This window comes from Hoplias malabaricus, chromosome 11 (genome assembly GCF_029633855.1).
Source record: "Hoplias malabaricus isolate fHopMal1 chromosome 11, fHopMal1.hap1, whole genome shotgun sequence".
In the NCBI taxonomy this organism is placed as follows: Eukaryota; Metazoa; Chordata; class Actinopteri; order Characiformes; family Erythrinidae; genus Hoplias; species Hoplias malabaricus.
Genome location: NC_089810.1, coordinates 21,951,254 through 21,965,443, shown reverse-complemented (window position 1 = coordinate 21,965,443; position 14,190 = coordinate 21,951,254). Strand labels below are relative to the sequence as shown.

At 40.6% G+C, this 14,190-nt stretch overlaps 2 protein-coding genes across 2 annotated transcripts; one reads left to right on the top strand and one right to left on the bottom strand.

Annotated features, from left to right (window-relative positions):
* Positions 1-219: 219 nt before the first annotated feature.
* On the bottom strand, positions 220-5,015 carry bhlhe41 (basic helix-loop-helix family, member e41). Its single transcript, XM_066685015.1, has 5 exons — positions 4,851-5,015; positions 4,667-4,730; positions 4,421-4,528; positions 4,221-4,332; positions 220-3,621 (listed from the first exon to the last, which is right to left on the bottom strand). The coding sequence occupies exons 1-5, from the start codon at positions 4,910-4,912 to the stop codon at positions 2,750-2,752; spliced, it is 1,218 nt and encodes a 405-aa protein (XP_066541112.1). The 5' UTR covers positions 4,913-5,015; the 3' UTR covers positions 220-2,749.
* A 2,608-nt stretch (positions 5,016-7,623) lies between these two features.
* sspn (sarcospan (Kras oncogene-associated gene)) lies at positions 7,624-13,823 on the top strand. The gene is made up of 4 exons (XM_066685444.1): positions 7,624-7,656; positions 8,272-8,753; positions 11,971-12,057; positions 12,827-13,823. Exons 2-4 carry the CDS (start codon positions 8,541-8,543, stop codon positions 13,184-13,186), a joined length of 660 nt encoding a protein of 219 aa, XP_066541541.1. The 5' UTR covers positions 7,624-7,656; positions 8,272-8,540; the 3' UTR covers positions 13,187-13,823.
* Positions 13,824-14,190: the final 367 nt, after the last annotated feature.

Genomic DNA, 14,190 nt, shown 5'->3' with positions numbered 1-14,190 from the left:
TGTAACTCCAGCTCACAAGTGCGCTCTGTGTCTTCAAGTTAAGAAGAGTGTAATACTACTGTTCTTTCTAGACAACAGGTATTTCTCAAGAGGCAAACTAGAAGAAGATATAAACATAAGCATAGTTTTCCTAGATGCTGAAATGTATGAACACGTGTACAGTTAAAAAGTAGAAACAGGTGTGTATAAATAAGGAGACATCAAATAGTTTTGAGCTTATATTTATTTGACAACTGTGTGGCAATAATTTAGAACAGCAATAGTGTAAAGCGTTAAAGGAAATGTGCAACAGTTGTTCAGTTTTATCCTTTATAAAATCCATAGATTTCTCCTACAACATGAACATTGGACACTTAGCATATTCACAACCTATTTACATTACACATGCCGCTGCTTAGGCAAAGAGACAGTTGAGGCAAAAAGAAAAAAAAATGCTAAAAGGGATCTACAAAATGTGGTCTATGTAGAAGAATTCTCTTCCTTACAAATGTATAACAGTACCCTTCAAAACAACACATATTCACTCCAACAGGGAAGTTACTTGTTTCACTCCGTCTAGCATTGATCTTGTAGTAAAATCAATGGTTCTCTTCTTACATTCCTCCAGTCCCAAGGACATCTGCATTCTGATGTGTGCATGTGAAATGCAACATGCACTACGAATGTTACACAACACACAGTCCCAGTCAGCAAATGCAGGGCAGGTGCCACTGCTGCCACAAGTGCATCTCTTAGTTTAGTAACAGAGAATGTGGCATATGTGTACACACTGTATACTTGTTATTCAGAAAAATAAAAAAGAATCTACTGCAGTTTTTGTAACTGGCAGTTGTAATGTTTGCGCTGAGTGGGACTACAGCCTGTTATGGACAATGATTGTGCTGAATAAGGCAAAACACATTAGTTGCTAAATTGTTTAGTAGACTACTACTGAAATCAAAAGTGTTCAACATTAATCGAAAAGAATATTTTCTGCCTGACAAAGTCAGTTTTCAGAAAATGTCTAGGGAAATGTGTAGATAAAGACTCAGCTGTTATGTTGCCATTTATACATTTATTCAAGATATATTTTGTCAAGACTTGCATTTCTGTCAGTATATCTTTTAAGAAAATATATATTACAGTTGAGATACAAAGGGCAATGTGTTAGAAATAATAGGTGAGGAGTGTGTTGAAGGAACAGAGAAGGCATGAACAAGTGCACTTTACCTTGCGGATTAAAGATCTACTTTTATCAGAATATTTACAAACTTTCATATCTACCAAAAAACACAGAATTACATTCAGTATCAAAGTTCCGTAAGGTGCTAACATTTTCTGAACCGTTTTTTTTTGTTTGTTTGTTTGTTTTTGGCTGGAGATGCACATCAATTTCTCTCCATAAATTGAGATATCCTACCACAGGGTCCACATGGCCCATAGTAAACAGGAACCCCCACGGTTGGTGTAAGATATACACACATAACTGTGTCTAGAAAATTGAAGTAATTAAACTGTTGTCAAATCACAAGTCTTCTTTAGAGAGTCAAAGAGTACTTACAAGTGAAAAGCCCATTTTAAGCCTTGAATATTCAAAGTGAGATTTCACATCTCGCTAGAGTTTTAAAGGAGTTATTGGGGGAGAGAGCGGGGGCTGTCGTAACAGCAAGTCACAAGATTGTTACTCACAAATTTTTTTCTGATTAAAAAAAGGAAACCTCTCCCATCCTATGTAAGAAAGTCCAGGTCAGCGCACCACCCCTACCAGAGGAGCGTCTTTAGGAATGAAGGGAACCTGTTCTAAAAGGTCTAAATGCTGAAATATGTTGAGGTATTTAAGTAACTCTTTTCAAGCACTGAAGATTAAAACATGAAAAAGAACCTGACTACTAATGGCAAATCCAGTGGTTCTACCAAAAATAATGCTCTACGAAAACACTGCAGCAGTCGCTTCAGCTTGCATGAGGTCACTATCATACTATACATCCAAGAGGCCAATATGATTCCAAATCCTTGATAAGAGGTGCAGTTGGTTGTAGCTCACAGAGCATTAAGAAGTATTGCACTAGACTATGTTTCCTCTGCAAAAAAATAAAAAACATATTTTCACTTTAACACCATTTTTCGCTTAAGACTTACACCACTGACTTTTTTAAAAATGGCAATAATGACAGACATGTAGGCTCTTGTCAATCAGTGTCGATATCCATTCAAAATAGCTCAAGGATTGAGTGCAGAAGGCACTAGGTTGTTACAACGTCCCCCATTCATTCTCCCCACAGAAGCTAAAGACCAATTGGACGGTGAAACCCTGTTCTGCAAATACTTCAACTTAAAAACTTTCGGCGACAAATCTAATTTACATTTTTTAGACCTTAGCCCAAATTTAATTGACACGCCAAGACATGTTTGATGAACAAAATTGGGTTGGCACAGGAAATATAAAAAATATTAAGTTATCAATATTTATGTCACCCAAAATATTTTAATATTTCTGTTATGGGACTACTGCTATTACTAAAGAAACCCATGTCTGGCACCAAACATATGTTGGCTAATCTGTGCATTATATTTGGGATAACTGTAAATAAGATTTGTGCCAAGCTAGTCCTTTATAAAAAGAAGCGAATAAACAAAGAAAATACAGCGTTCATCAGGAAACTCCATAGAAACAACTACAGGAACACTCAACGACCATTAAATTAAGGAACGGATAAATAGGCTATGCGATTTTACAAGCCAGAAAATGAGGTGCAATGGTGCAGGTAACCTATGTACGCTCATTTTCCTTTCTTTGGCTCTGCTCTCCAATGTGTTCTGTCATTTCAGAGCAATGATCCGCATCCATTGGAGAGGACGCATCTTCCTGGTTCTCCAGGTCAGGAGAAGTAGAAGAATCTTCATCCTTGGATGGAGCCTCAAAACTTTTGGAGTTGAATGTGGCTGCTGCAGCAGGGAGCCCTGGATAGAGCCAAGGGAAAGGTGCAGCCAGTGGGTAAACCAGCTTCTCCATGTGGCTCTTATCCAGAAAGGGCACATAAGAAGCTGCCGCAGATGGGTTGATGAAGTAAAAGGGCATGCAGAAGGGAGCCTGCTGCCCCATTCCTGCCATTCCTGCCATGAGTGAGTTCATAAAAGCCATTTCTGGCCTGCTGGCTGCGTCCGTTCCCACAGTGCCACCTGCTGGCCAGCTCAGTTTGGGCTTCTTAGCCAGCCGCTGTTCATCACCCCCAAACTCCTGCTTGATTTTAAGTCCCTTGACAGCTCCGGTGTCACTCACTCTCTCCTGCCGCCCATCACTCTTTTCTGCCTCGCCGCCATAGCCGCTGTCAGTGTCTGTGTCGTTCTCATTCAGCTCTGGGTTCTGAGTCCTCTGTATGACTGGCACACAGTTGGCATGGCCATCTTTGGCAGCGTGTCCCTCATGCTCTCGCTCGTGACTGTCACCACTGGCCAGCGGGGGCTGGAGGAGCTGTGTGGACACTTTGTGCAGGTGCTCCACAAGCTGAGTGCAGCGCTGCTCGCGACTCGTCCACTTCTCCACTTTGCCGAGATACTGCACCACCTCTCTGGCACATGCCTGGAAGCCGGAGTGGAAAGCATCCAAATCTGCTTGGATTGAGGACTTCAACGACCGGTCACCTAATACACAGAGACAGAAAGAGAGAGAGAGAAAGAGAAATAAGCAAAAGAGAGAGAGTCATTGATGTGGGTTTATTCCCCTCATAGCAAAGTATATTTATGGTCTTGAAAAAGTTTTTATATTCTAAGTGTAAATTCGTAACACATGAAGCTACATGAAGTTTTTACACTGAATGTTGGTCTGGTAGCATTTTGTCTACCTCAACAGAAGAAAATGTAAATGAACATGTGCAACAACACAGAAATTCCCACTGAACTAATTCTTAGGCTGAATCTCAAAATCACTATCCTTCCTAGTGCAGTAAAGTCAGCAGATAATATTGCACCGTTTAGCTGTATAAGTAAAGTATAAGTTTTGGGACTATGCAGAAACCTAAAGAGTGAGTTCACAGCAAATTCACAAAAATTGTGTTAACTCTGGTGAATTTGCTGTGTATGCAATCATTTGAGATATACTTTCTGAGATTAAATTTACGAATTATCTTGTTTTGGAAGCTATTCCTTGGTGTTCATTCAAGTCCAGCTGCACTAGACTGTGCTGGCGTCCATTGAGCTGTGTTCCTCTGAGCTCAGATTCCCTGTTGTTTCTCGGTCCTTACCGTTTTGCAACGCGATGATCTTCTGGTGCTGCTGCTCCGTCACCGCTGTCAAAGCGTTTAAGTGTTTCAGAGTCAGCTCCAGGACCACGGCTTTCTCCAGGTGCCCCAGCGTCTACAACAATTTTATAGCCGTTACTCAAAGTGTTAAAACTTAATAAACATGTCCAGAGCTGTATCTCAGCCGTTGATAAAGCGCCTACCGTTAGCTTGAGATGCTCGGGTAATAAGTCCTTTAGTTGTCCGATACATTCGTTAATTCTGTCCCTCCTCTTCTTCTCTATCAGTCTGTGAGGTAACTTATACGCGTCCTGTGGTTAAAAAAAATGTCTTTAGAGGAAAAGAAGCTGCAGAAATTTCTAGAAATGCAGAAATATTACTTTAGCGGCTCTTTAAGGTAAAACACACATAAACTGTAAACATGGAAACTGCACAGAAAAAAATCTTACCTTTCCTTCCTCTCTTTTCACTCCTCTTTTTGATTTGCACATGTAAAGTGAGGAATACTCGACCCTAAAAAAACAAAATAGTCTTTTCAGAAGCACTCACACATTTCATAAACTCGTAGCTGTGAACAACAGTGTCTGTAAACGCCGAGTACAAAAAAAATAACAGTAATAAAACAATCTTTACCCTAGGAAATCCGCATGGTCCAGGAATGCTCTGTCCTGCAGTCGCGCTATTCTTTCATCCATAACTTTTCCACCTCTGTCATCCACTCCTTGGCTGTGTGGGGCTGGTTTGCGCTGTAATTCCGAGAGCGAAGAGGAGAGTTGTATATGTGCAGCAGTGCAGCACTTCCAGAATGACGCCTGCGCTCGCCTGAGCTCAGCCGACACTTTACCATGGCGGTGGGTTTTCCTTTGTTTTCCACCTGTTTTCGGACAATCCCCGCCCACACCGACTAGGATTGGCAGTTATTTAGACAGCCTAAAGAGGCCTTCGCAAGACTTCAACCTATCACAATGCAGGAAGGCGGGACATGTCGCAATATGGGTGTGGAGACGAACTGTATGTTACGAGTGTAGCCAGTCTTCACTCTGGGGGGCGGGGCGTGTCTGAATGCGGGTGGGCACGAAAGTCCAAACCCCATCAACGCTTCACGGCGCGCTCCGTGAGAGGAAGTGGAGCGCACGCGCGCGTGGCCACATCTCCTAAAGTCTCACGTGTAGGCTGCACCACCAGCGCTAATGAACGAGACGTTACGAGCCGTCGCCATAGACAACGACAGTCGCTAGCCCTGCGTGTATACTGAGGAATCAGAGACTTTACAGAACTTTAAAGACATTAGCAAACTTGCGCCCGGTTGCGGACGACCTCCATCGCAGTGCTCAAGCAAGTGAACGCCATTTGTACACAGAAACAATCGAAAACTCTCGGTTTAGCGAACACACACGTCTCGCTCGTGAGCGTGCTGGCGCTCTCCGGACATTCGCGCTGCGTGCCGTAACACGTGCACGGACCGAGACGCTGCGCGCGCACTAAAACTTGCATGGTGGTTTCGTGCAAATGTGCAGAGTCACGCGCGCATTGCGTGAACCCGTGAGTGACAGTGAAGCAGCGCGAGCCACACCAACGCTTAAATCACAAAACTTCAACACAATGCTCTTCTAACGGACAGCGCGCAGGGTTTAAAAAAGCCCCCATCTAGGACTCTTTTTCTCCCTCTCACACTCGCTCTCAGACTAAACCAGATTTTCCATAACGCCATAATAACAGACCAACCAATATGTCACCACTTAAAGGGCCAATTCTGTTTAATGTATGCAAATATATGCCCACACGTTTCATTCGTTTATGTAATGACTGTTACAAAACGTCTGCATTATTTTATTCTGAGGATGAATATCAGAGTTAATGTATAAACAACATTCTTTGTAAAAGTTTTTTATGAAATAGCAGCTTTTTGGTGTAGAACCATCCATTCTTTTTGTTTTAAGAAACACACACACATGTAATGTAGGACCTATAGGGAAAACCTTCAGCTGGTAAAGAGTTGTTACCTTGTGTGTCTGTGTGTGTATATATATATATATATATATATATATATATATATATATATATATATATATATATATATATATATATATATATATACATTACGTTCACACCTGAATTTTATGAAACCAATTTTTTTCCTGTATCATAGAACTTTTCTAAGTTCCGAAAAGGGTATAATATTGTTTTCCAAAAACATCATTTGATGAAATATTTTAAAGGGAGTTTGATTGGTAGAAAATGAGAAGTATATGAAGTTTTACTAGTTTAATATTCATTAATTATGTACATGCTTAGTATTTAAATATGGACAATTACTACACATTTATCATTGTTTTCACAAGAAACATATATCTCAATTTTTAGTTTTATGTTTCAAGTTTTAGGTTTATTACACAATTTGAACCCAGCAGCTGTCCTTCAGGTTGTGTGAAAATGTAATGATGAATGGATCTGTAAAAATACTCCAGAATTACTTAATTCCAAAAACTCCAAAATGAGTCAAATCTTTTTACATTGACTTCCATTAAACACTTAAGTTTAACTCCTGTAAAATTCATTTTTGGATGTATGTGTTTTTCTTTGGACAGCAACTATATGCAAATCATTTTCTAAATATTGTCATATACTCAGGGTCAGTTGTCACTTGAATTAAGATTTTAACGCCATTAAAGAGTGAGTATGTGAGTGAAGCCAGTTACATGAGGTGCTTTACATATAAAAAGAGTTCCTCCAGGCAATGATAATGTTCCAGACAATGATAATGTTTAGAGCTAACATCACCAGCAAGGATTCTGTTATGTTAAATGATTATCCTGTATGGTGGAAACCTGCATATGATCTTTTTGAGAGCAAATTAAGAGAAAGCTGTGGGTGTTAATCAAGCTTTGGTGGTTGTACTGGATTTTGTTCTTTCATTAGTCTTAGTCATTGTCTATTTTAGACACAAGTATTCATGTGTGATGACTGTACATCGCATTCTGAATAATAAGAGCTAAAACATTGTGAAATTTAAAAGTGCACTCATGCCATTATTTAATTAACTATTTTATACTGATATAAACATGCATGGGGCGGCACGGAGGCACAGCAGGTAGTGTCGCTGTCACACAGCTCCAGAGACCTGGGGGTTGCGGATTCGAGTCCCGCTCCGGGTGACTGTCTTTGAGGAGTTTGGTGTGTTTTCCCTGTGTCCGCATGGGTTTCCTCCGGGTGATCCAGTTTCATCCCACGGTCCAAAAACACACGTTGGTAGGTGTTCGTAGGTGTGAGTGTGTGATTATGTGTTTCGCCCTGTGAAGGACTGACGCCCCCTCCAGGGCGTGTTCCTGCCTTGCGCCCAGTGAATCCGGGTTGGCTCCAGACCCACCATGACCCTGAATTGGATAAGTGGTTACAGACAATGAATGAATGAATACAATTCATCTAGGCACAATAAGAAGTGAGTGAATCTACACATCAGTTATTAAATGTTCAAATAATGCACTTTAACATTTTTTGATTCATAATTTTAAAAATGGTATTATGTAAAATTATTAGTTGTAGGCATGTCTATATTAGGCACACAAAACATACAGTTGGTCATGTATAAGATATTAGGCTATAGATCTTATACGTTACATGATACTATGTACAATACGTCTATAGAATAAACCCAGCACAAATGAGAATATTTATAAGGGATTAGCTTTAACACTTTCACATGCCTGCAGGTCACATTACTTCTCCATGGGAATCATGTGACAGTTCCAGCATTGTTATGAAGAGATCACACAGTGTGTGTGTGTGTGGCGGCACTTGGCATAAGTCATGCATTAACCCACATGTCTGACAGTGATGTGGTATGTCATCAGCAGCCTTCCTCCCCTCTCACTTCTCCTCTTCCCCATTCTGCATGAGATCCGTTTCCCCAGCTGTGTTTGCTGGTGGCTGCTGTTTTTGTTGTTGTTGTTCTGATCGTGTGTTGGAGTCCCCCTTTCACAGTCTTCCCTCCTCTCTCACTCCCTCCCTCTGTTTCCTCTCCTCTGCTCTGTTCTGCTCTATATGTGGCTCTCAGGCAGCTCCGCTCCAAATGTTTTCCATATTAGTTCAAAGCCTTCTCCAATTCCAAATAGCAGGGCTTTGCTCAGAGAGCCCCTAGGAAGGCAGGGAAGGACAGAGAAGGGGGAAAGGAGGGCAGAGCGGGCAGCACAGTGGAAGGGTAGTGAAAGAGCAGAAGAAAACCCTAGGAGGGAAAGGAGAGGTGAAGGAAAAGAAACAAGAAAAGAGCCTCTAGTTGCCCTTTCAGAGGAAGAGTAAGCCAAGACAAAGAGGTCAGAAGGAAGCATGGGGGCAGAGAAAGGTCCAGCTGGGTCCGGTGGAGGAGAGAAGCCCACTGAGTCGAAGGACACTCACACATGCTGTGGTTGCCGCTTTCCACTGCTCATCGCCCTGCTACAGCTGCTGCTAGGCATCGCCACAGCCGTCGTGGCCTTCCTCATGGCCACCATCAGCCCCTCTCTGTTGACCAGGGAGACACCTCACTGGGCCGGGATCACCGTAAGCCCCCTCTTTCCTCTTCCTCTCCACCATCCTCTTCCTCAGCTCCCAGCATGCCTTTCAAACTGCTTGGGCCAAGCATGAGGCCAACACATCAGCCCTCCACAGCAAGCCAGTAAGCACTTCTCCATGCAGCACATATGCAACTTACTGCAGCCGGAATGGAGCCCAATATAACGTTACACTGTCCCTTTGTGCATGTATTACATGGCTGAGTAGTTCTATACACTTCACTGGAACTAAATGTATGGTTCACACACAAATGCACTTCTGGAAGGGAATTTTTTTTTGATGACTGGAAACATTGTATTGAGTGCTGTTCCATAGAAAAAAATGATATGCTAGTTTCTGAATATACATATTTAAAGGAGACATATTATGAAAAAAATCACTTTTTGAGTGCATTAGCAAATTTATTTGTGGATATAGAGCCTAACAACCTTCAAAATGTGAAATAAAACAACCCAGTCCATTTTTTCGTGGTCTGCCTAAAGCTCTGTTTGGATTGAATTAATTTTTCAGGGGGGTGTCTGTAATAAAATTTTTACATGCCTCCTCTGTGATAAAACCTTTGTATCCAGACTGCAATAAAAAAACTAGAGGATGTCCACATTTCCAGTTTCTATTATATCACACTATCACATGCATACAACCAAATTTCTAGCTTCCAAATAATATGAATATAAAATGAATGATGTTATATATATATATATATAATCTGAAGCTGCTATTATAATTACTCATTTTATCCACATTTGTGATCTTCCTATTAACATTCATTTGATTTGATTAGACTTTTTTCTTTCTTCTGATAATGCTTTAACACCTAGACCAAGTAACTGGTTCAGTTAGGCAGTAAGTCTTCCATTTTCGTATTTGTTTTTCTGTTCAGAAAAGACACAGCAATCACGAATGTGGAGAAATAAGTGTAATGTGTAAATATGGAACAGAGGAAAAAGAGAACTGAGTAAAAATGGCTAAAAAAACAGAGATTCTGTTCCTTGCTCCTCACTCCTGGACTCTCACACTGAACTGAGCCATGTGCAAGGTCTTTAGAAAGAACTACCCCGCTACCCTGAACTGGATAAACGGTTACAGAAGATGAATGAACATTCACTTTCTTTACATAGTTTTTCAAAACCAATCAATAGGAAGGCTTAATATTTTTAGCTGCGCCATGGACCACACATGTTTTTCAAAGGATAATTACTATTATACAGTAAATGATTTTAATTACAGGATATGCATACAGAGAGCATCTCCATAACAACCTACTCAGACCCTGTCCTATTTATCCTTGTTAAGCCAGAGACACTAGATAGAACAGAATAATTTACTGTTGCCAGTGGAAAGGTCCAGAAAATCACGGTAGCAGCTTCAGTACAGTAGAAAAGAAAGCAGAAGTTTTTTAGTGTCTGTATGATTCAATAAGTGGATTATAAGAATATGTCACAAGTGTTTGCTGTCCAAACCTTCTTCTGAACTCAGAAGTATGAGTAGGATGTTTCTTTCCATTTCCCTTTTTCTTCTGAGAAGGCTTTAAACGATGTATTGGAACATTGCTGTAAAGATTTGATTGTATTCAGCCACAAAAGCATTTGCGAGATCAGGAACTGATATTGGGTGATATATAACATGACTTTACCATATCCTAAAATAACTGTATATTTTAAAGTGGTGTTGATGTTATATGCCGTATTTATTTTCTCCCGGACATATTACTTTTTTTTATAAATAATGGTACACAATTCTATAAAGAAATATACACTGTTTACACGGCACTCACAATGGTATTCTTCTGTTAATTAGGCTTTATTTTTCTATTTAAATGCATACTCACACTAAAAAAGCAAGCAGTGCTACAAAAACAAAATACAAAAAGGTGTTATATGGTTGAGTGGCATGGTGTCGTAGCAGGTAGTGTCACAGTCACACTACACCTGGAGATTGTGAGTTCCACTCCGGGTGACTATCTGTGAGGAGTTTAACGTGTTCTCCCTGTGTCCACATGGGTTTCCTCCCATGGTCCAAAAAAACTCAAAAGTGTCCATAGGTGTGAGCCTGTGAGTGAATGTGTGTGTTGCCCTGTGAAGGACTGGCGCCCCCTCCAGGGTATGTTCCCGCCTTGCTCCCAATGATTCCAGGTAGGCTCTAGACCCACCGCGACCCTGAACTGGATAAGCGCTTACAGATAATGAACGAATGTTATATGGTTCTTCGTTCCAAGGACATTTCTAGATTTGTTAGATAGGGTTTCAAAGGTTTAAACGAAGCATGTGAAATACAATGTGTTGTGAAACCTTAACATAATAGAACTAATGTAATCTGATGTTGTCAGTCTGTATGTTGGCTGTTCTAAATTGCATGGTATTGATTAATACGCACCTTTATTGGAAGCTTAATAAGATTCCCCAGCCTGAATAGAGGCTTTGTAAAAGAGTTTGCAAAGTTAGGTGTAGTTTGTGGTATTCGATGTATGAGCTATTTTACAGTGATCATCTAATATTACTTCAGTCTTTAGCTATGGTTTTATTGCTTCCTCATGTGAGATGCTACAGCTGCCATTTACATTAACGCAAGTTGTTGTTGTTGTTCTCTCGGAGAGAGACAGTGCCCCCTTCTATTCACCCTCAAACACATCATCAGAGAGTCTCTGGACGCTGGAGTATCCCGAGTGCAGGCCTCACGAGACCATCGATGTTGGAGAAAAACACTGAGGTCACCCAGATTTCTCTGCTTCAGAACCTGGGAAAAACAATCAAATTAGATACTGCACGTTAGTCACAAGACTCCAATCTCACTGGGAAAGGGAGTGTTTTTGTAGGAAGGGGGAAAAACCTATTCAATTTGGCAAAGGCAGTGATTATACTATCAGATGACAACTCGGTGCTGAGTTGCACAATGCTGATTACAACAATCATGGTCAGCCTGGCAGAAGTGGAGAAATGAAGAGACAGTGTAACAGACCTGAAAATGAGATTAGGCCAATCCTTTAGGGTGGTATGTGTTTATAACATCGGATACAATGGTTGTGTGTGGATACATTTTTCAGCACCTGATTGTGAAGCACACATGGTCATTACGCTTTAAGAGGAAGACCAAAATAATAGAAATGATTCAGTCTGCACATAATTTATTTAAACATTTGTATTAAATTTGGAGAAGGGACAGAGTGTCAGATGCTGTATTAAAGCATTTTCTGTATGTTGTGTTGCAGCTGTGTGTGGTGGCTATACTGGGATTTATTCTCTACTTCATCACCTACCAGCCCGATGAGAGAAACTCCATGCAGTTCATTATAAAGGTGAGACATTTGTATTTAGAGGAATTATTTACATGTTGGGGCGATGATGCCAAAGAACACTAAACACTTTTAGAGGTTTAATTCTAGTTTCAGTGGTAACTGCCCCCCGCATCCTCCCAAAAAATATAAATAAATGTAAATAATTAGATGCAGTTTGAAGGTAATCGTTATAGCTTTGGTGCCTAAGTCATTCTGATTTATCACTTTAAACTGTGTGCATATTATTCAGAAATTATTCTGTCAAAAGTCTGTCAAATTCTGTCAGTAGGCGAAGATTTATTTCCAGTCAAAAATCTATTCAGAGTTTCTATATACTCATTTAAAAATAAATGTGGACATGTCAGCGCTGTAAAATGACATTAAAAATTATAATATCCTGTTGTTGTTTTTTTTTCTTTAATGTCAACTTCACATCCTTGGCATTTTCTTAAGCAGCTTCATCATGGGAGTCTTTAACAAAAGGCTTTTCTTTGTTTTAATAGGCTTTAAAAGGGACCTTGTTGGCTAAGTATTTTAGAAAGAATCAAATATATATAAAAAGTTCCGGTTTAAAATATAATTTATATAATTTAACAATAATTTATATTTGTTTAAGCAACTGATTTTACGCACAAATTTGTAACTACTGTGAAATGAGTATATAATAATGTAGGTAAGAGTGTGATTAATCAATGTATGCTATCAAACTTGCTATCAACGTCACAAGACCTGTCACTGGGGCTGTGTATGGCTAACAGTCTCTCCCTACCGCCCTCTTCCCTTGCTGCAGCTCCTCTACTTCCTCCTGTGTTCAGTTGGACTGGTCATCTCCATCCTGGTCATAGCCTTCCAGGGCCACCATTACTCCCTGATCAATGGTTTCACATGCAAGGAAATGAGTGAGGACTGCATGTGCACTCTGGAACCTGAGGACCCCATCGCCCGCACCTTCACCTATGCTGAGGTGAGCGACTGCTCGGCTGTCACCCAAACACTCATGCTGTATTACCTGCTGCAGATGGTGCTGAACCTGGCCCAAGCTATCGTCTGCCTTTTTGGGGCCTTCATCATGTGGAAACACCGCTACCAGGTGTTCTTCGTTGGTCTGCAGATGGGCTCCCCCACCAGCCAGCACTGGCAGAAGGTTTAGGAATGAGGAACGAAGGCCAGGCACCAGGGGGAATGAACAAGAAGTGAAAAAGAAGAAAAAAAGTCTTCTGGGGAGGAAATATGTAGAGTGGGTTGTGGGTTGTGTGCTGAGGGAAAAGTCAGAACTTGCCCTTTCTGAACAATGTGTGTGTGTGTGTGTGTGTGTCTGAAGTGTACTCTAAATGAATGGTGTGTGAGGGGGAGTATACCTACAAGCATTTTGCTTGGAGTGGTCTTGGCACACTCTGCTGTTGTGGCAAATGATACAGTCCATTTTTAGAGCTGTTGTATTTTTCTATATTGGTTTCTGCACATTTCCAATAATGTAAATGTATACTTGCCTTTGCCAGTGCCCAAGAGGATATTTTTATCTATCGAAGCTTAATATGAGCTGCAATAAGACAACATTCATTCTGGGAGGGTGATGTATTTTCTCCACTGTGGTAATTGTTTTGCATTGGACTTTTATTCTACTGATGGCCTTAAGCATTAGCACAGTTTAGTGACTAATCCCCACTGTTACCGTCTTGCAAAAAAAAAGAATTGTATACTTAAACATTGTAATCCATTTATTTTTCTAAAGGTATGTTAATACTGTAATTTGTTTCCATTTTACTACAAATTACTACTAATGTTGTGAAGACATAAGAATTTACAACAAATTTGTCAAATGTAGCCATTCTTTGTGTGGTTTTTGCCATTTCAAGGCCAATATAATACTGTTCTACTGACACTTCACTGATGTGTGTGCTTGATTAGGGATGCATACACATCTAATCACACTTCCTGTGATGGACAGAGGTTATTTAAGCTCAGTAGTGAAAACTGTAAATATCATATCACCAACAGGAATAGCAATGGACAGCACATACAGACAGGCGTCAGTCAGGGGCGTGAGGTATGTTCAGTAAAAGTACTAGCCAGGCCTGTGGTCAGAAGCCCTGACTCACACAGGCGGTAAACAGCAGCCGCCTGTTCAGAGGATGGAGGGGTTAGAGGGGGTAC

Bases quoted from the DNA above. Each gene is read 5' to 3' on its own strand.
- bhlhe41 (XM_066685015.1), bottom strand. From the start codon at position 4,912: ATGGATGAAAGAATAGCGCGACTGCAGGACAGAGCATTCCTGGACCAT. The intron at 4,731-4,850 runs GTAAAGATTGTT...TTGTTTTTTTAG, and splicing joins GACCATGCGGATTTCCTAGG to GGTCGAGTATTCCTCACTTT. The intron at 4,333-4,420 runs GTAGGCGCTTTA...AAATTGTTGTAG, and splicing joins CCGAGCATCTCAAGCTAACG to ACGCTGGGGCACCTGGAGAA.
- sspn (XM_066685444.1), top strand. From the start codon at position 8,541: ATGGGGGCAGAGAAAGGTCCAGCTGGGTCCGGTGGAGGAGAGAAGCCC. The intron at 8,754-11,970 runs GTAAGCCCCCTC...GTTGTGTTGCAG, and splicing joins CTCACTGGGCCGGGATCACC to CTGTGTGTGGTGGCTATACT. The intron at 12,058-12,826 runs GTGAGACATTTG...CCCTTGCTGCAG, and splicing joins CCATGCAGTTCATTATAAAG to CTCCTCTACTTCCTCCTGTG.